The 27245-nt window shown below is 42.9% G+C and overlaps 1 protein-coding gene across 1 annotated transcript; it reads right to left on the minus strand.

Moving 5' to 3' along the window:
• Nucleotides 1-3107: 3107 nt before the first annotated feature.
• LOC145957960 (uncharacterized) lies at nt 3108-3734 on the minus strand. The gene has a single exon (XM_083074400.1). The coding sequence runs from the start codon at nt 3732-3734 to the stop codon at nt 3108-3110; it is 627 nt and encodes a 208-aa protein (XP_082930526.1).
• Between the last annotated feature and the right edge of the window lie 23511 nt (nt 3735-27245).

A 27245-nucleotide genomic window follows, 5' to 3' on the forward strand; every position in this document is an offset into this window, starting at 1 on the left:
TGTTTTTTGGGACAAAAGACTGAGTCGGGAAAAGAGTGCATATCTCGTTTGTACAATTTAACTGAAGTAAAACTTGAGATGCGTGACATTCCAAGTTCGTGGGATGGTTTTGCCACTAAGCTCTTCTAGTCGGTATTCCCCATTAGTCTTCTGTAATTCGGAATGGGCCATCCCAATTAGGCGCGAGCTTCCCTTCTGGTGAATCTCTTCAGGCCTCTCCTAGTAGCCGCCACACCAAGTCGCCGACCCGGAAAGAGCGAGGTCGAACTCGCGTACTGTACCTTCTAGAGGCTCGGAGCTTGCAAGCTTCTTCATGAATCTGAGGTTCTTCTCTGAGCTCGTCAATCAGGTCAAGGTTGATCGCTATCTCTCGAACGTTTTGCTCACTATCAAAGACATGACGTCGATGAGACGTCTCGCCGACCTCCACTGGGATCATGGCATCGGCTCCATATGTTAGCGTGTAAGGCGTTTCCTGCGTTGTTGATTGGGGAGTACAATGGTACGCCCAGAGAATGCTGGGGAGCTTGTCGACCCATTATCCTTTGGCGCTTCCTAGCCGCTTCTTGAGCTCTCAGAGTATTACTTTGTTTGCGTCTTCGGCTTGACCATTGGTTTGGGGGTGCTCCACCGAGGTTGGGAGGTGCTTGACCCCGAGCTCACGGAGGAAATCCTTGAAGCTCTATGCGATGAACTGCCTGCCGTTATCGATGACAAGAGAATGTGGGATGCCAAACCTGCATATGATGCTCTTCCAAGTGAATTTCTGTATATTCTCGGCGGTGATCTTGGCGAGTGGGCATGCCTCGATCCACTTGGTGAAATAGTCGATTGCCACTAGGAGGAATTTGAGTTGACCTTTCGCGGGGGAAAATGGCCCGAGGATGTCCATTCCCCACTGGGAAAAAGGCCACAACGACATCATCTGGTGGAGGACTTCAGGTGGTTGTCGGTGTGTATTACCGAACTATTGACATTCCTTGCACCTTTGCACATAAGCTTGGCAATCTGACTTTAGTGTAGGCCAGTAATACCCAGCTTGGAGTACCCTAGTCGCCATCAAGCGGGCCCCAAAATGCATCCCACAAATCCCTTGGTGGATTTCCTCGACGAAATAGGTGGCCTGGGACTCTGCTATGCATTTTAGCAGGGGAGTGGAGATGCCACGTTTGAACAGCTCGCCTTCAATGATGACGAACTTTGCCGACCTTATCTTCATCTTCCGGGCTTCCTCCTTATCTGCGGGTAAATTTCCGTCCTTTAAGTAGTTCCAAATACCTGTCATCCATCCTTTGTTTGCGCTGTCACTGGCGTTGACGACCTAGTCATCTAGGCTTGGTGAATTTAGGATTTCCTGGATAATGGTTCGATGTTGCCTGGGACGTTTCATATTGGTGAGTTTGGATAAGAGATCGGCTCTGGCATTCTGTTTGCGGGGCACATAGTGTATGGTGAACTCATCGAAGGTGGAGATTTGTTGGGAGGCTACATGAAAGTACCTTTGCAGTAGGGTATCCTTGGTCTGGTACACCCCATTAAGCTGTTCCACCATGATTTTTGAGTTGTTGTTTCAACTCACTCTGTGCTCTGAGGTCGCGCACCAACTTCAACCCTGCCAGTAACGCTTCGTATTTTGCTTGATTGTTGGTTACTTTGAAGCCAAAGTTGAGAGATTGCTCTACGGTGACTTTATTTGGTCCCTCTAAATTGATACCTGCACCACCACCTTTAGAGTTGGAGGATCCATCGACATGTAAAATCTATACTTGTTGTTCGTCGGCCGAGGTTGGGGTCAGTTTAGCCACGAAATCTGCCAGGCATTGAGCTTTCAGGGGGCCGCGACTTTCATATTTGATGCCGAACTCAAACAACTCTACTGACCATGCTATCATTCGTCCAGCGAGCTCCAGCTTTCACAAGATCTGTTTGATTAGGTAGTCGATTTTGACGACCACCTGATGACTTTGAAAATAAGTTCGGAGGCACCGAGCTGCGGTGACGAGTGCTAGTGCGAGCTTCTCGATCATTTGATATCGCCTCTCCGTGTCTTGAAAGACTCGACTGATGAAGTAAATCGGCGTTTGCACTTTGTGGTGTTCTTGTACGATGACCGCGCTGATGGCTCTCTCTGCCACGACTAGATACAAGAGGAGGTCAGAGTGATGATTCGGCCTCTGAAGGACTGGCAGAGTGGTGAGGAATATTTTGAATCTCCTGAAAGCTTCTTTACATTGGTCAGTCCATTCGAAGTTTTTCGGCTTCCACAATAGGGTGAAAATGGGCCCTGCTCTTTCTGCCAACCTGGGGATGAAGCGAGAAAGGGAGACTAACCTTCCTGCCAAACGTTAGACCTCCTTGATAGTTTGCGGACTTTGCATCTGTATGATGGCTTTGCACTTCTCTAGGTTGGCTTCGATTCCCCTGCTAGTGATCATGAAGCCAAGGAATTTACCTCCCTGGACGCCGAAGACGCACTTCTTTGGGTTGAGACGCATGTTGTGTTTTCTGATCTGGCTGAACCATGTCATCGACATAAAATTCCATATTTCGTCCAATCTGCTGGTGAAAGACTTTGTCCATCAGCTGTTGATAGGTGGCTCCCACATTTTTGAGGTCGAATGACATGACGCGGTAGTAGAAGTTGGCGTGGTCAGTGATAAATGACGTGTTCACCTCGTCTGGCGGGTACATCATGATCTGGTTATACCTGGAGTAAGCATCCAGGAAGCTGAGGAGGGTGTGCCCGGATGCTCCATCGACCAGCCTATCGATGGCAAGAGGTATGAGTCTTTGGGGCATGCTTTATTCAGGTCGGTGTAGTCGACGCACATACGCCACTTTCTTGAGCTCTTTTTAACAAGTACCACATTCGCTAGCCACGTGGTATATCGGACCTCTCTGATGAATCCTGCCTTTATTAACTTTTGCATCTTGGCTATAATAGCTTCTCGCCTTTCACCGCCGACCTTCTATTTTCTCTGTGCCACTATTTTTGGCTTTCTGTGGATTACCAACCTGTGACAGATAAAGTTAGCATCTATACCTGGCATGTTGGCGTTCGACCATGCAAAGAGGTCGGCGTTCTTGGAGATTTGGGCTTCAAGTTGCTACCGTAGCTCCAGGTTTAGCTGTCGGCTTATCTTTGTACACTGTCTAGGGAGTTTACCGACTTGAAGGTCATCGAGCTCGTCAATGGGACTTGGCCGTTTGTCAAGGGATTCCGACCGTGGATCCAGGTCAGTGATGCCAACCTGGGCTATGTGAGCTACGGTAGGAGGGTCATTTTTGTGACGCTCCTCGGATGGCGAGACCTTCAAGCTCTCAACATAGCATTGCCGAGCTATTTTCTGGTTTGCTCTAACAGAGATGATCTTGCCATTGGTCCCTGGGAATTTCATCGTCAGGTGCGGGGTAGATACCACAGCTCCGAGTTGGTTCAACGTCGGCCTTCCGATGATTATGTTGTAGGATGTGTTGGCTTCAACGAGGAGGTATCTGACCATGATTCTCCTTGAGTCAGGAGGGGTTTCGAAGGTTGTCAACAAATCCGCGTACCCTCGAGTGTGAACTCGTTCTCCTGCAAAACTTACTAGGGGTTCTGTGTGAGGTTGAATAAGGGAGTGAGGAATGTCTAACCTTAGGAACGTTGGCCAATATAGGACATCAGCCGAGCTTCCCTGGTCAATCAACGTCTTATGGACTTCCCAATTAGTAACTTCCACCGCGATGACCATGGGATCATCCTCGTTTGGACAGATGCCAGTGTAGTCGTCATCTGTGAAGGTGATGGGTGATGTGTTGTGGTGCGGGGCCGAGGTGGCAGTGTGGAAATTGTTGATGCTGCGCAAATGTCTTTTGCGCGCTGAGTTGTTGGGGCTGCCCCCTGCGAAACCACCTGCAATTATGTTGATGACTCCGTGTAGGGGACCCGATCCTGTATCCTGACTTACCTCGACCTGCCCCGTTCTGTCATTATTTAGCTAAGATCTGGCGTGTTGGTCTGTTCGAGTCCTGGAACCTCGACCTCGTCCTCGTCCTCGTTCGTGGTAGTTTCCTCTGTGACCTTGCTTGCGTTGGACGTATTGTCCGAGGTGCCCCCCTGGACGAGTTTCTCTATGCAATCTCTGAGTGTGCGGCACTCCTCGGTTGTGTGCCCATAGTTTCTATGGTACCGGTAGTGCTTGGATTTGTCTGCACTGTTGGGACTGTGTCCGGGTGGCGGCAGCGTGAGCAAGTTGTTGTTGATGGCCTCCTCCAGGATGTGTACTCGGGACGCATTCAGGGGGGTCTAGAAGTCATACCTCCCCCCTTTGTTTTCCCTAACAGCCTTCTTAAGTTGGCTATCATTGGTGACTTTCACCTTATCTTTGTGGTCGTGGTCCGACTTTGCCTAAGATTTTCCACGAACTTGGTCATGGAAAGCGGTGTGTTCTTCCATCTGAATGTACCCTGCAGCTTGGGCACGGAGTTCGTCCATACCCGGGGGAGGTCGTCAATGTAGACCCCTGAAATTGTCCGGGTCGGAAATAAAGCTTGAAGACTCTCGAAGACTGAAGGAAGATCAGCCAGAAGGACTCCCGGAAGGCCCTAGGAGGGTTCTCTGTAGGTCTAGAGGTCTTAGAATAGCTCAAAATAAGGAAGTGGAGGGAATGAAGCCCAATACGGCCGTACTGAACTTAATACGGCCGTATTGAAGCTTCAATACGGCCGCAGTGAACTCAATACGGCGTATTGAAGTTTCTGAAACTTCAATACGGCCGTACTGAAACCAATACGGGCGTATTGAAATTTCTGAATTTCAATACGGCCGTATTGAACTCAATACGACCGTATTGAAGTTCAAAAATTTCAATACGGCCGTATTGCTCCTGTAGGCCGTATTGCGCCTATTCCCTATAAATATGACGTCAATTGGACGTCATTCCACACTTTTGAACATAGTTTCAACCCTCTCCTTGAGTATTCTGGGGTTTTTGAGCAGTGTTCTGCCCTAGAAATCACTCGGAGAGTTGATCCGACGAAGTTCTTGAGCCCCGAGCCATTTTGCTTGAGGATCGAACCTAGTCGAGGGGAAATCTTTTTGATTCCCTTAGTTAAAATTTTGTTATAGGAGAGCGAGAAGCGGGCTTGTAGAGCGAGGGAACGCCAAAACGCTTCCCAGTTCATTTTTTGCAATATATAAAAGCACGCTTCAAGAGGTTTCCCTTCAATCCTTCCTTTTACCGCTTTCTGTTTGTTGCATAATTTAATAAGTCATCATGTAGATATTTAATTCTTAATCGTTCATAATAAAAGGGGTAATTTAGTAATTTACACTGTTATTTTAGAAATAATCTGTCATAGGGAACCCGAAAGGGGCGCTGTGGGGTGCTAACACCTTCCTCACGCGTAACCGACTCCCTTACCCGACTCTGGTTGTAATGGCCAAAGTCGATTTTTGAATCGATTGCCTTAAACTTCTTTTTCCAATGTTTTGAGTAAAACATTGGTGGCGACTCCATGAACCCTCAATTTTTATGAAAACCACTAATCCATAGAGGGTCCCGCTTGGGATTAACATGGATTGGTGAGCCTTTTAATAAAATTGCTCGTTTGACGAGGTCTCAGTTTGAGAATAAGTCATTCTAAGCAATCCATATTTTAAAACAAACGAGTCCAACCATCCTTCGCGAATGCCGAAAGCCCGTTTCGGGCCGGTGGCGACAGATGGCGACTCCACTGGGGAAGCCTCGAGAGTCAGTCCCATTTAGTGACAGATTATTTTTAATAAATAATAGTTAAAATTACTTCATTACCCCTTGCTTGTGTGATAACATGCTTTATATATTTGGCTTTAAAATAATTGTTGTTTGTTTAAATTTCCGCAATTGTTTGAAATAAATTGCACACAAACCTTTGCACACAACAGTTCCCTCTATACCCGGGGGCATGAGTGGTAATCCATAGGGAGTGGATGTTAGTACGGCCGGTTGATGGGTTTATAGGAGCCTATGAGACCGTTGTCGGAAAACATCACTCAAGGTGATAACCATGAACTTGAGTCCGACGGTGCGTTGGAGCTTTCCATCGACCTACGACGAGAGGAATTGGGTCCCTATAATGGGGGCACCTTGGGGGCCTTTGACCAAGTGAGAACAGTTAGATCCTCCTTGAATATGCACTTTTCTGCAGGAGACCCCTACCTCGTGATTTGCTCGTGACTGTTCGTGGATGAGTGAATTGTTTGTGCATTGTTTATGTGAAATTGTTTGAGCATACATTGCATTTCTTTAAACATACAACATTCCTATCCTTTTAAAAAAAAATAATAATAATAAATAGGAATAAGGATCTTCTAAGTACATGGTGTTAACGTCTACCTTCATTACATTCATATAGGTAGTTTCCCTTTTCACCCAAAAATACAAAAAGATACAAAATATCAAAAAATAATGATATTTACCCAAACCAAGCAATATCATGCATCATGTTAGGAAAATCCCAAAAAACATGATAATGCTTAGTTAAATAAACACTATGCATGCATATTCATCTCCATCATCTCATATCATGCATTTTATTGTAGATCATGGAGGGATCTAGGGGAATGCAAGGGCAATTGAAGAAAGTGGACTTCTTATTATACCGTGCCGAGAGGTTGGATCACCTCTGTACCTTGATGCCACGAGAGGCTCGTTTGGAGTTCGAAAAATCCTATGGACAAGTTCTCGACTTGATGAAGATTTGTGTGGATCCATCTTTTCTGAGAGCATTGGTCCACTTTTGGAGTCTCGATCTACATTGTTTCGAGTTCCCCCAGTTTGACCTAGTTCCTACTCTCGAGGAGTACGAGCTCATGCTACGATGGCCCAAATCAGCTGGGGTCTATACCTTTCATGATAACCATGTGGCCGTGGAGAGAGTTGCCACTCAGGTCAAATTACCATCACGATCAGCTGCCTTAGTGGGGAACGGCAGTATTAAAGGTTGGAAGCTTGCTATGATTGAAGACCACCTTTCTTCCTTGGCTGGTGAGGGAGATTGGTTAGCTTTCAACAAGACTCTAGCGTTAGCTGTATTTGGGATGATCCTTTTCCCCTTTTACGCTAACACAGTGGACCATGCTGCAATGGACGCTTTCTTCGCTTGGGACGTGCACATGAAGAGTCCCGTGCCTGCCATTCTTGCCGACACCTTGCTCTCTGTGCATTTGTCTCAACAGAAGCAAGGAAAAACCATTCGATGCTGCACCTCCTTGTTGTATGTGTGGGGCATCACACACTTTTATGCCTTTAGTCATATGGGGACTTTGCCCGATCCGTTGAGAAGTTTTTCGAAGATCCCCGTACGCCGCCGATATGCTTCCGAGTGGAAGGAGGAGATGGAACAGTGGAGTATTGAACACTTCACGTGGGTTTGCCCTTGGTTCCGTCCAAGCAATGTATTGATGAGATGCGGCAGTTATCCAAGCATACCATTAATGGGCCTCAGAGGATGCATAGCCTACTCACCAAGATTGGTTATGAGGCAACTGATGAGGACTCAGATCATTCCTACTATAGAGGAGCTTGGAGGGTTGTGTTTCTCTTTCGATTATGAGCATCAGAAGGACATGCACGCTGTCATGAGAGCGTGGGAGAAACCAACCTATGAGGGAGATCTCGAACTTGGAAAGCCTCGGGTATCCGTCTCCATTGATTATGAGGAATGGAGGAGCAAGAGGGGGGTGCCTCAACCATCCACTTCTTGTGCAACCACAGCAACAAGGAAGGCATTGCAAGAACAAGTCGACGCCTTGACCAAAAAGCTGGAAATTATGGGAGCTCAAATGAGAGTTCTTGAAGAGAAAAATGAGGAATCCAGTTTTACTATTGATGGTCTTCAAAGGCAATGCAAGAAGAAAGACCACGAGATAGAGCGGCTCAAGGACGAGTGTGCTAACCTCAATGAGGAGACTACTCAGGTATCCAAAATGCCAAAAGTTGAACCGAGTAGTCAACTCCAAGAAGTCAACGCAAAGATAGCACACCTGGAAGCCGAACATGCAAGGCAGGCACAGTTGATCAAGAACATGCAAGAAGATCTGCTCTTGACTCGATCCGACGCACAACAATGGCGGGAAGTTGCTCAACAACAAACCGCAAACCTTTCCGATTTCCGCAAAAAGGAAAGGGAGGGACTAGCACAAATAGCTAGACTCCGAGAAGAGAAGGATCGAGCCGAAGACGAGCTTAACGAGTTGCAGGCCATGATCAACTATTACACTCAAAAGGCGAAGGATGCTCAGAAAAGTAGTGATGATATGAGCCAAGCCGTCCATATGCAAGTTGAAGCAATAGCACGCCATGTGGAGGAAGCCGAAGACGAATGGAGAAGAAAAATGAACCCGCCTGTGGGTTTTTATCGGCTTTTCTTATATTGTAAAAAATTGCTTCAAAGCATTGTATGATAAGTTGTACACTTTCTATGATCAATGAAATCAAGTGTTGTGATTTATGAAATCTCTCAATTGCCTTTGCATTTCATAGTCATTCATTTGCATTTATCTCTCCCGGTAATTTAATAATAAATGTTAATAAAAAGAAAGAAATAATCGATGCGTATGTTCAGAATGGATCGCACGCCATTGGTCATTAAATGCAAACCAACAACTGCGCAAAGCGAACACACGACGACGCCGTTGTTTGTAATCAAAACAGACGAAAGGGAAGGTCCGACGCCGTTAAGGATTGTCGCTCCAAGGCCTTTCCCCTACAAAACAAATAAGGCTGTGCCATGGATATACGACATCCGTTCTTCTGCCGACAGCGATATCTCCAACATCGCTGGACTTGGGGGCATGACTAGGAGTGGCAGGATCTACACTCCCGAAGATCTGCACGATAAAGCTCCCAAGAATAAAGGAAAAGAAAAGGAGAAAACCGAGGAAGATAGAGAATCCGAGGAGGAGACTGATGAGTTGTTAAAATTCATCAAACAAAGCGAGTACTCCATTGTGGATCAACTTCACAAGACACCAGCAAAGATCACTTTGTTGTCGTTGATCCTAAGCTCCGAACCGCATCGGCAAGCTCTGTTGAAGGTCTTGAACGAGGCATATGTGTCGCATACCATCTCCCAAGACAAGTTTGAGGGAATTGTTAGCCACATCACGGCTAATGATCACCTCACTTTCACCGATGAAGAAATCCCCGCCGAGGGACCTAATCACAACAAGCCCTTGCACATCTCTGTAAAGTGCAAGGAGTATCACATCGCAAAAGTCTTGGTGGATAACGGATCTTCCTTGAATGTGATGCCCAAAAGAACTCTTGATCAAGTGGCAATCAAGGGAGTCTAAATGCGCCCGAGCAACATGATCGTTCGAGCTTTCGACGGTTCTAAAAGAGAAGTGGTGGGAGAAGTCAATCTTCCAATCCAAATTGGACCCACCATCTTCAACGTCGAATTCCAAGTGATGGATATTACTCCTGCATACAGCTGTCTCCTAGGCCGACCTTGGATTCATGATGCGAAAGCTGTACCCTCTACGCTCCACCAAAAAGTCAAATTCATTGTGGGTGACAAACTGGTGACCGTGCAAGCTGAAGACGACATACTCATCAGTAAGCCATCCAACATACCTTATGTGGATGCAGCAGAGGAAGCTTTGGAAACCGCCTTCCAAGCATTGGAAATCGCCAATGTTGAAACGTTTCCCCGAGAAATGAAGAAGGTAGCCCATATGCTCACAAAGAACGGATACTTGCCAGGACAAGGATTAGGCAAGAACTCCCAAGGAATCCCGGAGCTACCCATTATCAAGGACAATCCGGGGAAACAAGGGTTAGGATACAACCCTGTTAAAGATCAAAGGACGAAGAGGAATCAAGATCCTTCTCGACGTTCTTTAAGCCAGATCTTTAGGAAGGCTGGTTCACAAACGTCAAGGCCAGCTGTCGTCATCAAGTGTCCTTTTCCTTCTAATAGGGATGTGTAAATTCAGTGACTATTAGAGATCACTCCTCGGGGACAGCCCGACCCCCGAGCCTCTATAGGGCACATGTTTCCATCATGATTATAATAAAATCATTCTTCACTAATTCTTTATTGCTTCTTTTCTTGCTTGCAATAAAATTCTAAACCACGTCATTTAACCCTGTTTGAATAAACATAAGTGAGGTTAAAATCGTCTTAATAATCAATAAACCCGCATCATTTTTATGTGGAAGTGTGCATGATAGCTTGGAGCACCTTTTCTTGGCCTCAATAAGTGCCATCATGGATAAAGAAATCCTAAAAATAATAAGCTCGGCAGGAAACCCAAAAAGGGGACTGCGCAAAAATAAGAGCAAAAGACCCGCTAGGAATCCCACAAAAGGGTGACCTAGGCAAAAATTAGGGTTACAAAGTAATGAACAAAAACAAAAGCCCGCTAAGACATCACAAATGGGTGTTTTAGGCAAAAGTTAGGGCCGTCAAAAAAGGGAACAAAATAAATCCATGATGGTATCATCAATTGAATTCAGCAAGGAGCTCAAGAAAAGCTATCCAAGTTGTCAAAGCACAATCATTAATAACGAAGATGTGCTTAACTTCATAAGTGTTTAATTGAACAAGCCTAAACACTTAAGCCTACCATTGGCCCGCCATTCTTACAAAATCCATTTTTCAAAAATAAAACAATCCCCTCTAAAACACAAACTTTTGAAAAATATATCTTTTCCTTCTTTTCTCTCTTGTCCCAACGATTTTTGAATAATCTAGTGGAAACATGGAGATATAGTGGTCAATAGGAGGGTTGACACATCTTCTAAAGGAAGGGAAGGATTATTTGGTTGATGACGCCAAATCCCAAAATCAAATACGCATCATTCCTCGGTTACAGAAATCGGCAGAGCACAGCTCGTCTAGAGGAATGGCAAAAATCCAAACAGAAGAACGCATCGATTAATTCTTTTGGAAAAATGAATCAAATAGAACTAGGTGCATCATATACTGCATACATGCATACAGATGATAGGTGTACTGGAAGATCACTTATTCTCTGTTTAAAAAAAAAAAAAAAAAAAAAAAAAAAAAAAAAATGAAAATCAATGCGCCCGTATTGAGTTTAATACGGGCGTATCAAGGTAAACGTTGAAGCAACGTTTCGTATTCAATACGGCGTATTAAACACAATACGGGCGTATTGACGCTCAATACGGCCGTATTCCATTCAATACGGGCCGTATTGATTGCCACATTTGTGCAATAACGGTAAAGCCAATACGGCCGTATTATATTCAATACGGCCGTACTGGCGAAAACTTTTCTATAAATAAGCCTTCCCCCCTCTCACTTTTGCATACCAATCTTCATTCCCCGCATATTTTGTTTGTGAGTGCACCCTAGATAGCTTCTCAGAAATGGCAGAGTCATCCCGAAAAAGACAGAGAGCCCCAGCTCGACGTGAGATGACAGACCGACACAGGCAACGGCTGGAGCTCATAGAGACGTTCAACTTCGAGCCGTCAAGGGTGCTTGACTTTGACCTTCTCCGAGCAGTGGGCTTGGAGGATGACGTCAGGGGTTACTTCGGCAGCATAGGATGGGGATTTCTCCTTGATCCCCCTTCTCAGCTGTACTTGACAGCCACGAAGGAGTTCCTGGCCTCCGTCGGTATTACTGAGTCGACGAACAGTTATGGGGAAGATGTCTGCTCGGTTGATTTCTGGATGAATCAGGGGTACCGCTCCTTGACTTTGGACGAGTTCAATGTCCATGCGGGATTTTTCAGCCGCACTGATCAGCTGGAATTTCGTGATGCCATATGCGAGTGGCCAGATCAGTGGACTCCGGTTGACATGTGGAGATTGCTCACTGGCCGAGAGGATTACCATTCAGGGGTAAAGGGCTCCCGGCTTCCGACCGCTCTTCGAATCTGCCACAAGATCCTTACCAGTACTATCCATGGCAGGTCCAAGAGCCCCGAATCGATTACTCGTCCGGACCTGCTGGCATTATATTGCATGGCCACCGGACGGAAGGCCAACCCGGGATATTTCTTCCTCGAGCATGTGAAGAAGCTGGGGGCACGAGAGGGAGGAGAATCTAGACAGGGGTATATCTTGGTCGCCCCACTCCTTTCACAGCTGGCGGAGACATGGGGATGCCCCGATGGCGAAGAGCCAAGGGCGCTGGCGCCAAAGCTGATCGGTGCTACCACTTTGATTAGCATGAGGATCATTACTAGATCAGCTGGAGGGTTTGTACGAGTAGATGGCCCCGATGCCTATGCCGACATCCTCAATGACCTCGACTTTGAGGGCGATGGCAGCCCACAGCCAGAGACCGGCACTTCGCAGTCGGATAGGGCCTACTTTGATGCCCGCTTTGACGCTTTACAGCAAAGCATCGATACTCGATTCGATGCTTTTCAGCATAGCATCGGCACATGGCAGCAGAGTACAGATGCTCGACTAGATACCTTGGTGCAGGGGTTCGACAACCTCTCCGTCTGGATGCATCACCGCTTCCCGGACCCGCCACAGGACCCGCCAGCAGAGGAGTGAAGACTGGCTTCTGTTTTATTGCTTTTTCATGTACTAATTTGGATGGGCTTAGCCCCATTTCTCAAATTTTTCTTGTACAAATTCACTTTTAGTAATGAAATTTGCCACTTTTGAATTCAAAATTCTCTAGCAATTTAAATTCTGTACAGCAAAAGCCAAAAACATAGAAAAGGCAAAATATAGAAAAAACCGAAAATAAAAAAGCAAGGATACAGAAAATCCAACAAACAGTTTGTACAGAATAACTAAGCCTGGAGAGGCTTACCAAAATACTCCTCATCCTCCATATCAAAGAATAACTGAGCCTGGAGAGGCTCGCAGAAATAATACTCCCCAGAGAAACCTCAACTCACGCTCTTGGACTCAAAATCCCCAGCAAGAGCTATCAAAGCAAGATCGACGACATTCCCAATGGAAGTACGATCTCCCAAGCAGAATATCCAAGTCAAAGGACTTAAACTTCCTCAGTGAAGATAGCTCTCCAACTCAAGTGTCGAGTGAGGCTAAGCCTGTAGAGGCTTCCTAAATAATACTCTGGGATACATAAGATCCCCAAATCCCCAGTCGCCTACTCAAGAGGCATCCCTGCAAAAGGAGAAAAATAAAAAAATCAATAATCATTCCCCAAGTGGAATCTGGCTCTCAGCCAATCATTGAACGTCAAGCTGATATGCCTAACAGAAGAGGCTAATCAAAATCAACGACAAAATCCCCTAGTGGATAACAGCCTACACAGAGGCAGCAAAATCAGAAAACCAAAAGAGACACCCGAACAAGGATAACCGGGATACTCCACCAACGTCGAAAGGACGTCAGCCAATCATAAGGCACCGCTCACATCAGAAAGAGCATCTTTGTGTCTGCACCCCAAAGGAATCAGAAATTCCCCAGTGGGCACCAACTACGCAATGGAAAGTTGGGACACAAGAACCTATGAGTAACTGCACATCCCCTAGACGGATCCCTGCGTTATCCAGCCCCTAGTGGCACAAAATCAGAAACAACCGTCGAAGCAGCATCGTGGACTGTGGAGACAAAATCATCACAAAATCCCGGGAAAGGAGATATTCACGCTACCCCGTCGTCACAAACACGGAGGTATGCAGCTTCCGGCTCGAGCAATGAGCGAAGCTATCTCTGGAAAGAGGGTACTCACCGCTTACCGTTGTCACAAGGGTACTTAGCTTCCGGCTCGAACAAAGAGTGAAGCTAAGCCTGGAGAGACGGTACTTACAGCTTCCAGCTTGGGCAACAAGCAAAGCAAAACCTGGAGAGGCAAAACTCACACTGCTCACCGTCGTCACAAAGGTGCTTAGTTTCCGGCTCGAACAAAGAGCGAGACTAAGCCTGGAGAGGCGAAATTCACACTGCTATCATTGTCACAAGGGTACTTAGCTTCCGGCTCAAACAAAGAGTGAAGCTAAGCCTGGAGAGGCGGTACTCACAGCTTACAGCTTGGGCAGCAAGCAAAGCAAAACCTGGAGAGCCTACTCGACAATTTTCCACCGGAAGACGCTACAAGTCAGAAGGTCGGCGCATCACCCGGACAATTGGGTCAACTCCTTTACTTGTCAGCCGGTACACCAAAAGGCCGTCCGACTAAGTAAAGGGGGGGCAGCTGTAGACCCCTGAAATTGTCCGGGTCGGAAATAAAGCTTGAAGACTCTCGAAGACTGAAGGAAGATCAGCCAGAAGGACTCCCGGAAGGCCCTAGGAGGGTTCTCTGTAGGTCTAGAGGTCTTAGAATAGCTCAAAATAAGGAAGTGGAGGGAATGAAGCCCAATACGGCCGTACTGAACTTAATACGGCCGTATTGAAGCTTCAATACGGCCGCAGTGAACTCAATACGGCGTATTGAAGTTTCTGAAACTTCAATACGGCCGTACTGAAACCAATACGGGCGTATTGAAATTTCTGAATTTCAATACGGCCGTATTGAACTCAATACGACCGTATTGAAGTTCAAAAATTTCAATACGGCCGTATTGCTCCTGTAGGCCGTATTGCGCCTATTCCCTATAAATATGACGTCAATTGGACGTCATTCCACACTTTTGAACATAGTTTCAACCCTCTCCTTGAGTATTCTGGGGTTTTTGAGCAGTGTTCTGCCCTAGAAATCACTCGGAGAGTTGATCCGACGAAGTTCTTGAGCCCCGAGCCATTTTGCTTGAGGATCGAACCTAGTCGAGGGGAAATCTTTTTGATTCCCTTAGTTAAAATTTTGTTCTAGGAGAGCGAGAAGCGGGCTTGTAGAGCGAGGGAACGCCAAAACGCTTCCCAGTTCATTTTTTGCAATATATAAAAGCACGCTTCAAGAGGTTTCCCTTCAATCCTTCCTTTTACCGCTTTCTGTTTGTTGCATAATTTAATAAGTCATCATGTAGATATTTAATTCTTAATCGTTCATAATAAAAGGGGTAATTTAGTAATTTACACTGTTATTTTAGAAATAATCTGTCATAGGGAACCCGAAAGGGGCGCTGTGGGGTGCTAACACCTTCCTCACGCGTAACCGACTCCCTTACCCGACTCTGGTTGTAATGGCCAAAGTCGATTTTTGAATCGATTGCCTTAAACTTCTTTTTCCAATGTTTTGAGTAAAACATTGGTGGCGACTCCATGAACCCTCAATTTTTATGAAAACCACTAATCCATAGAGGGTCCCGCTTGGGATTAACATGGATTGGTGAGCCTTTTAATAAAATTGCTCGTTTGACGAGGTCTCAGTTTGAGAATAAGTCATTCTAAGCAATCCATATTTTAAAACAAACGAGTCCAACCATCCTTCGCGAATGCCGAAAGCCCGTTTCGGGCCGGTGGCGACAGTCAACACAGGCTGTCAACGAAACGTCCTGGCTTGAGCGCCATGAGCATGGCGTGAAGGGCGACCTCAGGATTTAGGTTGCGGATCTTGACCGAGGTGCTAACAAAGCGCTCCATGAACGCCCTTAGTGGTTCGTCGTCGCCCTGTCAGAGATTGGCCAAGGCGGCTGATGTGACGTGGTGAGGTCGGTTCGTTGCATACTGCGTCGTGAATTGCCTAACCAGTGTGTCAAAGTTGTCGATTGACCCCACTGGAAATTGGGTATACTAGGCGAGTGCTGCTCCCTTGAGCGAGGTCAGAAAGGCCCTACACAGAATAACATCTTTGTTAGTGTATAGGTTTACCTGTGTGACATACAGATCGATGTGCTCATCTGGGTCAGCAGTGCCATCGTAGCGGTCGATGTTGAGAGGCTTCCATCTGAAAGGCAAGGGCGTCTCCATGATGCCGTTGACAAAGGGGTGGCAGCGGATGCTCGCTCTAAGTCCTGGAGCCTAGGCCGGCCCATTGCTGACTTCATGGTCTGACCTATTCGTCGGTGTGTGTGACCGATGTGTAGTAGACCTGTGGCTCGATGCCCTGGGTGCGGTCGGTGGTTGGGAAACCGAGTGCCCCTCTTCCTCGTTTTGATTACTCAGTTGAGGGGGTTGATCGGAAGGGCGCCGAGGAAGCTGGGCACGAATGCGCTCATTCTTAGCATGCAGCGCTGCTAGGTCAATTTCATGCTTGGCACGAATGTTGTCTAGGTTGACGGCGTGTTGTTGTCGCATTTGATGGACTTGTTCGATCAATCTCCTCAATGCTGCTTCACTGTCCATTCTTGTTGTGCGATCTAGGTCGTCTGTTGCTCGTCTACTATGGCTTCGAGTGAAAACCTTAAGCGTGACCGATAAGAGATGTCTTGATCGGCCCCACGGTGGGTGCCAAATGTTCTTACCAGAGATTGGTCGTTGGAATGATCTACTGGGCAAGATCGATGAGCCTCCTTCGTCGGGTACGCTTACTATTCCAGACGGGGGAGGTACCTGCAAAAGAAACTCCGACGCTCAAGTTAGTGTTTGTGGATGTATATGTCTCATATATGTAATGCACGTACCTTTGTGTGAATTAGGGTTTTGCTGGGCCTTGGGCCTGAGATAAGTTATTATCTATTTGGATAGTGGACCTTATCTTGGCCGATGTCACACAGCGCGTGTTCGATGTCAGTTCTGCGCTGTGAAGCTAAGCTTGATCTCGGCTTCGCGGTACGAATAGTACACATTGTATTTGATTGGCCATTGTATTTAGACCAATAGAATAGGTTTATTCAAAGAATTCATTAATAGGTGCATTAGGTTTTATCTACATGTAATTTAGGAGTCATTTGGATTGAATTTGAGTCACATGGATTAGCATGGTGATGACCGGCCATGTGAGTCACAAATTCAAATCCAAATTACCTTTAAATTACATGGAGATGTAGCATGATCCGGATTAGGCACATGGCTCACCAAAGTTTGAAATTCAAATTCAAATTTGAATTTCAACTTGGCGCCACTTTTTCTTGTTACGGATTGGTGCCACACTTAGCATTTCCGCGCCTATAAATGCATTCTCTTGCTTTGTAAAATCTCTTTTGAAGCAATAGAGAATTCTAAAAATTTCATTCAGCCTATTCTCTTTCAAAGGTCACCGAAAGCTTCTTTTAGTTCTAGGAAACACCTTTCTTTTCCTACACTTGGAAGTGAGCTTTCATTTGATTCTTTTGCTAGGATGCTTCCATCTCTAGCTTAGGGATTCTAAGTCTTGATCTGAGTTAATCTCTTCTTCATTCAATTGGTTTCCAAGCTCAAAGAAGGAGATCTTGTGTTCGGTGAAGGCTAAGGAAGATCATCAATTCACTTCTCCAACCTTCTCCATCATTTTTTGTATCATGAGCATGGTTGCTTCTTTGAGATAAGTATAACATTTCTACCGATTGAAATCTTGTTTTTAGGTGTTCATTGTGTCACAATTTGAGTTTCTTCTTCGAATCTATTATTTTTTAAATCAATTCTTCATATATCCAAGTGTTGATTGTAATTTTGTTCAAATCCGCAATCAACAAGGTTGTAGGATTCAACTTGTGTTTGGTTTGAATTTGTTTGAGTCATTGCTTAATTCACTTGTTTGATTCGTTCATTTCATTGCTTATGCATGCGTTTTGTTTTTCATTTTTGAATCTTAAGTTTGTCAAGTCATGTTTAGTTCTTTAAAATGTTAAAAAATATTCAAGATGTGTTAGTGTTCATGTGCTGAAACATTTTGAGTCATTTTGAATGTTGGCTGAGACTCACCTTACTCATATGTTCCTTGCTTGTTTGCTTTTCTCTTTACATCATTGAGTTCATATTCATCATTAGATCATTAATGAATTATTAGAGTTAGGCTTCCATTGTGTTTCAAGAGTTTTCAAACTTCACATTCCATTTCAAATCTTGATTAAATCAATTGTACTTTGAGTTTTAAGTGATATATTGTACTTCTAGTTCATTGATTGAATTGGATCCAAATTTGAAAAGTTTGATTGCTGGGAAAACAGAGAAAATACAGAGTATATTGAAACAAAAAAGAGATTGAAAAAGGAAAGAAAATGATGGAATCATGCTTAGGAAAGCAAGGGGTGACATATTGAAGGAGCCAAGAGGAGTGGGCTAGACATGGAGGATTGGGCCAGTCAAGGCCCAATGGGCCCGATAGGGCTTGAAAGGCCCAAGTTGAGATTCTCATGGGCCATATCTTGTTTTAGCTAGTTTCTTATGTCTTGTATATACCATGTTAGTATAGGTTCTCTATATTTTGGGTCTTGTATTTTGGACCATATAGGATAACATTTTAGGCTATAGGCTTATTGGGCCTAGTTTTGGGCTTCATGGGCCTTTGGGCTTTTGGTACCCAATATTGGGCTCATTTTCTTTCTTGTAATTTTTCATTTCCATTGTATTTGCTTGGCCATTGTATTTAGGCCATTAGATTAGGATTATTGAGGGATTACTTAAATAGGTTCATTAGGCTAAACTAGATTTAATTTAGAAGGCATTTAAGTTGAATTTGGGATCACATGGATGGTGCCACTTGTGGCTGACCATGTGCTTAGCCAAATCAACCCTAAATGCTTCCTAAATCAAATTAAGATGCATGAGGGCACCTAGATCCACGGACTTGCACATGGGAGTGAAGATTTGAATTCAAATTTCAAATTTGAATTCAAATCTTGGCGCCACATGTGGTGTTTGAATCTTGGAACCAAAATGCTTCCCTAGCCGAACCTATATATGCATGATCCTTCACAACTTGTATTCACTTTTGAATGAATGAGAATTCTGAATTTTACTTCAGCCATATTCTCTCCAAGAGTCACCGAAACCTCACCCATTCTAGTTCTAGGAAAACCTCCATTCCTAGCCTTGAAAGTGAGCTTTCTTTTGGTTCTTGAGCTTGGATGCTTCCATCCATAGCTTAGGGATCTTCTCCTATCATTTCAATCATCTTCTTCCATCATATAATCTGTGGCAAGCTCAAGGAAAAGGTCTTCAAATTCGGAGAAGGTCACAAGAAGCAAGAATCCATCCATTGCTTCAACCTAAACTCCATCAAGTGGTATCATGAGCAAGGTTGCTTCCTTGAGCTAAGTAATCCTTTTCCACCAAATTTTTTTTGTGTTTTTGTGTTCTCTTATGTCTCATATTGGTTTTTCTGTTTGGATCTAAATTTTTGGCATAAATTTGATGGATCCAAGTTAGTAATTGTCACTTGTGTTCAATCCGGCAATTACTACAATTTAGGCATTCTACTTGTGCTTATTTTTGGTTTGATTGAGTCATTTCTTATCTCCTTGTTTTAATTCGGCTATTTCATTGAGTATGCATGTGTGTTGATTTTATTTCTGAATCTTAAGTTTTGTCAAGTCATGTTAGTCCTTTAAAATGTCAAAAAATATTCAAGATGTGCTTGTGTTCATATGCTGAAAAATTTTGAGTTTTTTTTTGAATTTGGCCGAGATTCAATTCTAATCATATGTGCCTTGCTTGATTGCTTTTCTTTTTGCATTTTTGAGTTCATGTTCATCATTAGATCATTGGTGAACTCCTAGAGTTAGGTTTCCATTATGTACATGAGTTTTCAAATTTCACCTTCCATCTCAAAATAGTGAATCAATCGCATTTTCATTGAAATTTTAAGTGATACTTTGTGTTTTAGTGTATTGATTGTATTGGATCCGAATTTGATATGTTTGATTGCTGGAAAACAGAGAAATACAGAGTCTATTGACACAAAAGACATTGAAAAAGAAAGCAAAACAAAGAATTAAAAAGGATCCAAACACTTTTCAAATTAGAATACACTAGAACTTGAGTTTTATTTCACTTAAAATTACTATTCTAGTAGATTTGGTTCTTGCTTCTTTGATTTGTGAAATTTTTTGAGATAAAAGGCAAATATCTTCTCTGGAAAATAAATTTGAATTCAGAAAAGCAAAAGAATTAAAAAAAAATATAAAGAAAATTATAGCAAGAAAAGCCGAGAAGAACAAATTAGAAGAAAACACAAATTATTTCACAAGCAATTGATCTACTAGTTTGGTTTCTCTTCTTTGATTGCTTCCAAATTTTGTTTTTGTTTTCTTAATCTACTCTAGTGCCAATCTAAGACTTTGCTAATTGAGTGCTAGCTTGTTTTGAGTCTTAATTTTTTGCTATCATTTCAATCATCTTCTTCCATCATCTAATCTGTGGCAAGCTCAAGGAAAAGGTCTTCAAATTCGGAGAAGGTCACAAGAAGCAAGAATCCATACATTGTTTCAACCTAAACTCCATCAGAAAACAAGAACAAAAGGATTCAAAATATATTCCAAGTTATAGTGCACTAGAACTTGAATTTTCACTTGAAATTAATCATTCTAGTACATTCGGATCAAGCTCATTTGATTTGTAAAATTTTTGATGTAAAAGGCAATATATCTTCTCTGGAAAAGCAATTTGAAGTCAGAAAAACAAATATTAAAAAAAATGAAACAAAAAAAAATATAAAGAAAAATCCGAGAAGGAAAAACAAGTGAAGGAAAAAGAAAATTTCATCAAATGTGTGATGTACTAGTTTGATTTCATTTCTTTGATTACTTCCAATTTTTTTTTAGTTTTGTTAATCTACTCTAGTGCCTATCTAGGAACATTCCTAATTGAGTGCTAGCTTGTTTGGAGTCTTAATTTTTCAGTTTTATAATTTTTGGCTATCTTTGAGTCTTGTCTAAACACTTGAATTCTTCTAATTTTGGTATAAGCTTTCCAAATTGTGCTTTTGTTGCTTGTCTAAGTTTTCTTTGAAAAAAATTATGTGCTGGAAGTGGCCTCAAATCCTTGCTAAATAACCAAAAATTGACTCAACAAGAGTAGGAAAAGAGTTTTGAAACCAAAGGACTTAAAATTTGACCTAAATTAGTGACCTAAAACTCCTAAATTTACCTTCACAAGAGTGATCACTCCTTCCATCTTGTGAGCAACCTACTTTCACCTATTTGTTGTGTTATTTGTGCAGGTTCAAGGAGTATCAAAGGATCAAGGTTGGTGACTGACTGAAGCACTCAAACAAGTGCTGGAAAATTTGGTTGAAAAATCCGTCACTAAAGTGGTCTCCAAATCCGTCACAAAATTCTATTTTAGATTAGCTTAATTTTCTTGCATTTTCTTTAAATTCAATCAATTTGTAATAGCTTGGAGGGAGTATTAAGAAGCTGGTCAGGTATATCTAATCCCTTATAGATAACTCACGTGTAGATCTAGTGGAAGTGGCTTAGAAATTTCATATGTTTCAAGCTTCCACTTAGGAAAATCCGACTAGTTGTCTAATACTTGCTCTTTTGATTTTGTTTCCATTAGTGTGATTGTTTTGCTTTCTTAGTCTGACTAGATTGTGTAGATTTTAAATTGTTCACGTGTAGTTGCATTCAAGAACACTTGTGAAAATCATAAATCATTAAACATTTGTGAAAAGTTTTGTGGAATTGAGATTACCATAAGGAGGTTTAGTGATTTCCACTTGAAAAGGCTTGGTTATTAAGTGGCTCTTAGTACCTCACTTCCCTTGATAGTGCAATTTGTACACTTAGACTTCCAAGTGCTAGTCTTATTCCTAGAAAAGACCAAAATATTTTCTTTTTGCATAGCATATAAAAGCTCTTCACTTTATCATAAGTATTCCATCTCAAAGTGGTAGTGATATAGAATCTCCTAAAAGTTTTTCTCAAATTGTTAAGGAGGTACAATCACTAAAACTTTGGAGGAAACAAGAGGTACTTCGAAAAGAAAAGGAAAATATTAAAAGAGAAGTACAACTTGTTGCCCTTGAGGAGGAAATACAAAAGATTAAGCAACAAGAGGAAAAACTTTTAGAAAAACTTAAAAAGAAGAAAAGTCATAAAAGTTCCCATGGCTCTTCTAGCCAAGAGGATGTAGGAGGATGTAGGAAGTTTGAATGTGGATGAATATTACCAACCTACACCTAGGAGAATATTTAGAGAGCGTAAAGTTAGGGAATCACGAGTTGATCTCCCTCATTTTCATGGAAAAGAAGATGTTGATGCCTACTTGGACTGGGAAATGAAAGTGGAGCAAATCTTCACTTGTCATCAAGTAGGGGAAGAAAGAAAAGTTCACTTAGCCACCTTAGCTTTCTAAGGACAAGCTATGTATTGGTGGATAGCCTTGGTTAAGGAATGGCGACTTCATAATGATCCTCCTATAGAGTATTGGAATGATTTGAGGAGTGCTATGAGAAGAAGGCATATACCTTCTTATTATAGTAGGGAGGTTATGGATAAGCTCCAAAGACTCCAACAAAAGAATTTAAGTGTGGAGGAGTATAGGCAAAAGATGGAGTTGTATTTGATAAGGGCTGGAACAAGGGAGGAAGAAAGGTTGACCATTGCAAGATTTTTAAGTGGTCTTAATTTTTATATAAGAGATAGAGTTGAGTGTAGACCCCTAAAATTGTCCGGGTCGGAAATAAAGCTCAAAGACTCTCAAAGACCGAAGGAAAGTCAGCCAGAAGGACTCCTAGAAGACCCTAGGGTGATTCTTTGTAGGTCTAGAGGTCTTAGAGTAGCTTAGAATAAGGGTGTGCGAGGATTGGAGCTCAATACACCCTCCCAGAGGTTCAGTACGACCGTACTGAGCCATTTGAACTGCAATACGGCCGTAGTGAACTCAATACGGCCGTACTGAAGTTTTTGAACTTCAGTACGGCCGTACCAAAATCAATACGGCCGTACTGTAGTTCAAAATGGCTCAGTACGGGCCGTACCAAATTCAATACGGCCGTACTGTAGTTCAAAAACCCAGTACGGGCCGTATTGACCTCCCAGGCCGTATTGCGCCTCAATCCTATAAATAGGACGTCATTGGCACGTCCTCCCACACTTTTTGACACATTCCTCAACCCTCCTACTGAGTATTCTTGGGTTTTTGAGCTTTTCTCTGCCCTAGATATCTCTTCGGGAGCCGATCCGACGAAGTTCTTGAGTCATGAGCCATTAGCTTGAGATTCGAACAAGTCGAAGGGAAATCTCTTTGATTTCCATAGTAAAAATTTGTCTTTAGGGGAAAGGAGCGAGCGGACGTGTAGTGGGAAGGAACGCCAAAAAGCCTCCTAACGTTGTTCTGATATATATAAAAGCCCACTTCGGAGGTTTCTTTCTAAATCCTTTCTTTTACCGCTTTTATTGATTTTTGATTGTCGCATTGCATGTTTAGAGCTTTCATCATGTAAATATTTTATCTATAATCGTTTCTAATAAATAGGGGTAATTTAGTAACTTTACACTGTTATTTATGAAATAATCTGTCATAGGGAACCCGAAAGGGGCGTTGTGGGGTGCTAACACCTTCCTCGCACGTAACCGACTCCCTTACCCGACTCTGGTTGTAGTGGCCAAAGTTGATTTATGAAAATCAATTGCCTTATATCTTTTTCCAATGTTTTGAGTAAAATATTGGTGGCGACTCCAAGAACCCTTCTTTTTACGAAAACCGCTAATCTATGGAGGGTCCTGTTTGGGATTAACATAGGTTGGTGAGAATCATTTAATAAGTATTGTTAGTTCGATGAGGTCTCATTTTGAGAATAAGTCGCTCTAACAATCCACCATTTTTCAAAAACTTAAAAAGAGTCCAACCATCGTCGCGAATGCCAACGTCCGTTTCGGCGGGTGGCGACAGATGGCGACTCCACTGGGGAAGCCTCGAGAGTCAGTCCCATTTAGTGATGGATTATTTCTAAAATAATAGTTTAAAATTACTTCATTACCCCTCACTTGTATGATAACATGTTTTACATAGTTGGCTTTAATAAATGTTGGATGTTTAAATTTACGCAATTGTTTGAAATACAAACTGCACACGAACCTTTGCACACAACAGTTCCCTCTATACCCGGGGGCATGAGTGGAAAGCCATAGGGAGTGGATGTTAGTACGGCCGGTTGTCGAATGGGTCTATAGGTACCCGTAGACCGTTGTCGGAAAGCATCACTCAAGGTGATAACCATGAACTCAAGTCCGACAGTGCGTTGGAGCTTTCCATCGACTTACGACGAGAGGAATTGGGTCCCTATAATGGGGGCACCTTGGGGGCCTTGGACCGGTGAGAACAGTTAGAACCTCCTTGAATATGCACTTTTCTGCAGGATACCCCTACCTCGTGATTCGCTCGTGACTGTTCGTGGATGAGTGAATTGTTTGTGCATTGTTTATGTGACATTGTTTGAGCATACATTGCATTTTTTAAACATACAACATTCCCTTTTAAAATAAGAATAAATAGGAATAAGAATCTTCCATTACATGGTGTTAACATCTACCTTCATCACATTCATATAGGTAGTTTCCCTTTTCACCCAAAAAATACAAAAAAAAACAAAATACCCAAAAAAAAAAAATATATATATATATATTTATCCAAACCAAGCAATATCATGCATCATCTTAGGAGCATCCCGAAAACATGATAATGCTTAGTTGAACAAAAACAATGCATGCACATTCAACGCCATCATCTCATATCATGCATTCTTATCGAAAATCATGGAGGGATCTAGGTTTGCATTTCATACATCTCTCCTAGTAATTCATTAGATTAATAAAAAGAAAGGATTAATCGATGCGTATGGATCGCACGCCGTTTGTTATTAAGTTGTAAGCCAACAACCGCGCCAAGCGAACGCACATCAACTCCGTTGTTGGTAATCAAGACGAATAAAGGGGAAGGTCCGATACCGTTGAAGATCACTGCTCCGAGACCTTTTCCCTACGAATCGAATAAGGCTGTGCCATGGATATACGACATCCATTCTTCTGCCGACAGCGATATCTCTAACATCGCTGGACTTGGGGGCATGACTAGGAGTGGCAGGATCTACACTCCCGAAGATCTTCATGATAAAGCTCCCAAGAATAAAGGAAAGGAAAAAGAAAAAGAGAAAACCGAGGAAAATAAAGAATCCGAGGAGGAGACTGACGAGCTGTTAAAGTATATCCGACAGAGCGAGTACTCCATCGTGGATCAACTTCATAAGACGCCAACAAAAATTACTCTGTTGTCGTTGATCCTAAGCTCCGAGCCGCATCGGCAAGCTCTGTTGAAAGTCTTGAACGAAGCATACGTGTCGCACACTATCTCCCAAGACAAATTTGAGGGGATTGTTAGTCACATCACGGCTAATGATCACCTCACTTTCACCGATGAAGAGATCCCCGCTGGGGGACCGAATCACAACAAGCCCTTGCATATCTCTGTAAAGTGCAAGGAATATCACATCGCTAAAGTCTTGGTGGATAATGGATCTTCCTTGAATGTGATGCCAAAAAGAACGCTCGATCAAGTGGCAATCAAAGGAATCCAAATGCGCCCGAGCAACATGATCGTCCGAGCATTCGACGGTTCTAAAAGAGAAGTGGTGGGAGAAATTAATCTTCCAATCCAAATTGGACCCACCATCTTTAATGTCGAATTTCAAGTGATGAACATTACTCCCGCGTACAGCTGTCTCCTCGGCCGACCTTGGATTCATGATGCGAAAGCTGTTCCCTCTACGCTCCACCAGAAAGTCGAATTCATAGTGGGTGACAAGCTGGTGACCGTACAAGCTGAAGATGACATACTCATCAGCAAGCCATCTGCCATACCTTACGTGGATGCAGCAGAGGAAGCTCTAGAGACCGCCTTCCAAGCATTGGAGATCGCCAATGTCGAAACATTTCCCCGAGAAATGAAGAAGGTAGCCTACATGCTCACCAAGAACGGATACTTGCCTGGACAAGGACTTGGCAAGGATTCCCAAGGAATTCCCGAGCTACCGATTATTAAGGATAATCCGGGGAAACAAGGGTTAGGATACAACCATAATAAAGATCAAAGGACGAAGAGGAACCAAGATCCTTCTCGACGTTCTTTAAGCCAGATCTTTAGGAAGGCCGGTTCACAAGCGTCAAGGCCAGTCGTCGTCATCAAGTGTTCTCCTTCTTCCGATAGGGATGTATAGACCTAATGACTGTTAGAGATCACTCCTCGGGGACAGCCCGACCCCCGAGCCTCGATAGGGCACATGTTTCCGTTAGAATTATAATAAAATCATTCTTTATTAATTCTTACTGCTTCTCTTCTTGCTTACAATAAATTTCTAGACCACGTTATTTTTAACCCTGTTTGAATAAGCATGAATGAAGTTGAAATTGTCTTAATAACAATAAACCCGCATCATTTTAATGCGAAAGTATGTGTGATAACTTGGAGCACCATTCCTTGGCCTCGACAAGCGCCATCATGGATAAAAAAGGAATCCTTTAAAGAACAAAAATCATAAAAACAAAAAAAAGCCCGGCAAGAAACCCAAAAAGGGGGCTGCGCAAAAATAAGAGCAAAAGACCCGCTAGGAATCCCACGAAAGGGTGACCTAGGCAAAAGTTAGGGTTACAAAAATAAACAAAAATAAAGGTCCGCTAAGACGCCACAAAAGGGTGTTTTAGGCAAAAATAAGGACAATCAAAAAGCGAAAATAAATCCATGATGGTACCATGAGCTGAATTCAAAAAGAAAGGTTCAAGGAAACTATCTAAGTTGTCAAATCACAACGTCAATAACAAGACTTCCTTAACTTCATAAGTGTTTAATCAAACAAGCCTGAACACATAAGCCTACCTTGGGCAGCCATTCTTACAAAAACCATTTTCAAAACAATAATAATCCCCTCTAAAACACAAACTTCCGAACAAAAAATATCTTTCCTTTCTTTTCTCTTGTCCCAAACGATTTTAGAGTAATCTAGCGGAAACATGGAGATATAGTGGTCAATAGGAGGGTTGATACATCTTCTAAAGGAAGGGAAGGATCACTGGGTTGTGTTGGTCCCTACGGTTAGAATCTAGAAGGGGGGGTTGAATAGATTCTATGTTAGTTTTCCTTTTCTTGTTTGCTTTCTAAATCTTTACCAAACAAATCTTGATTTAAAACAAACCTTTAAACATAAAAAGTAATTCAGAGTTATATATGCACAGCTTATCCAACAAGATTTGAATAACACAATTAATACAAGATATGTAAAGATTGAATTTATCAATTACCAAGAATCTTTAAAGTTCAGTTTCTGCAGATAATGTTTTTCTTCATACAACATTAATCAAGAAACTTATACAGAATGTAAAGAGTGTAAGAGTTAAGAAAATCATGCACCAAGATATATACTGGTTCAGCCATCCAAAGGCCTACATCCAGTTTCAGATTTAGATACACCTCTAAATCCAGTCAAATCCATTATTGATATTCTTTACATGCACCCTGAACAAGCAATATCCAATCAATGAATTTAACAAGCAAATCTTGACACCCACAAGATTAACA

The sequence above is a fragment of the Cajanus cajan genome, chromosome 5 (genome assembly GCF_000230855.2).
Source record: "Cajanus cajan strain Asha chromosome 5, NIPB_CcT2T_4, whole genome shotgun sequence".
Classification (NCBI taxonomy): domain Eukaryota; kingdom Viridiplantae; phylum Streptophyta; class Magnoliopsida; order Fabales; family Fabaceae; genus Cajanus; species Cajanus cajan.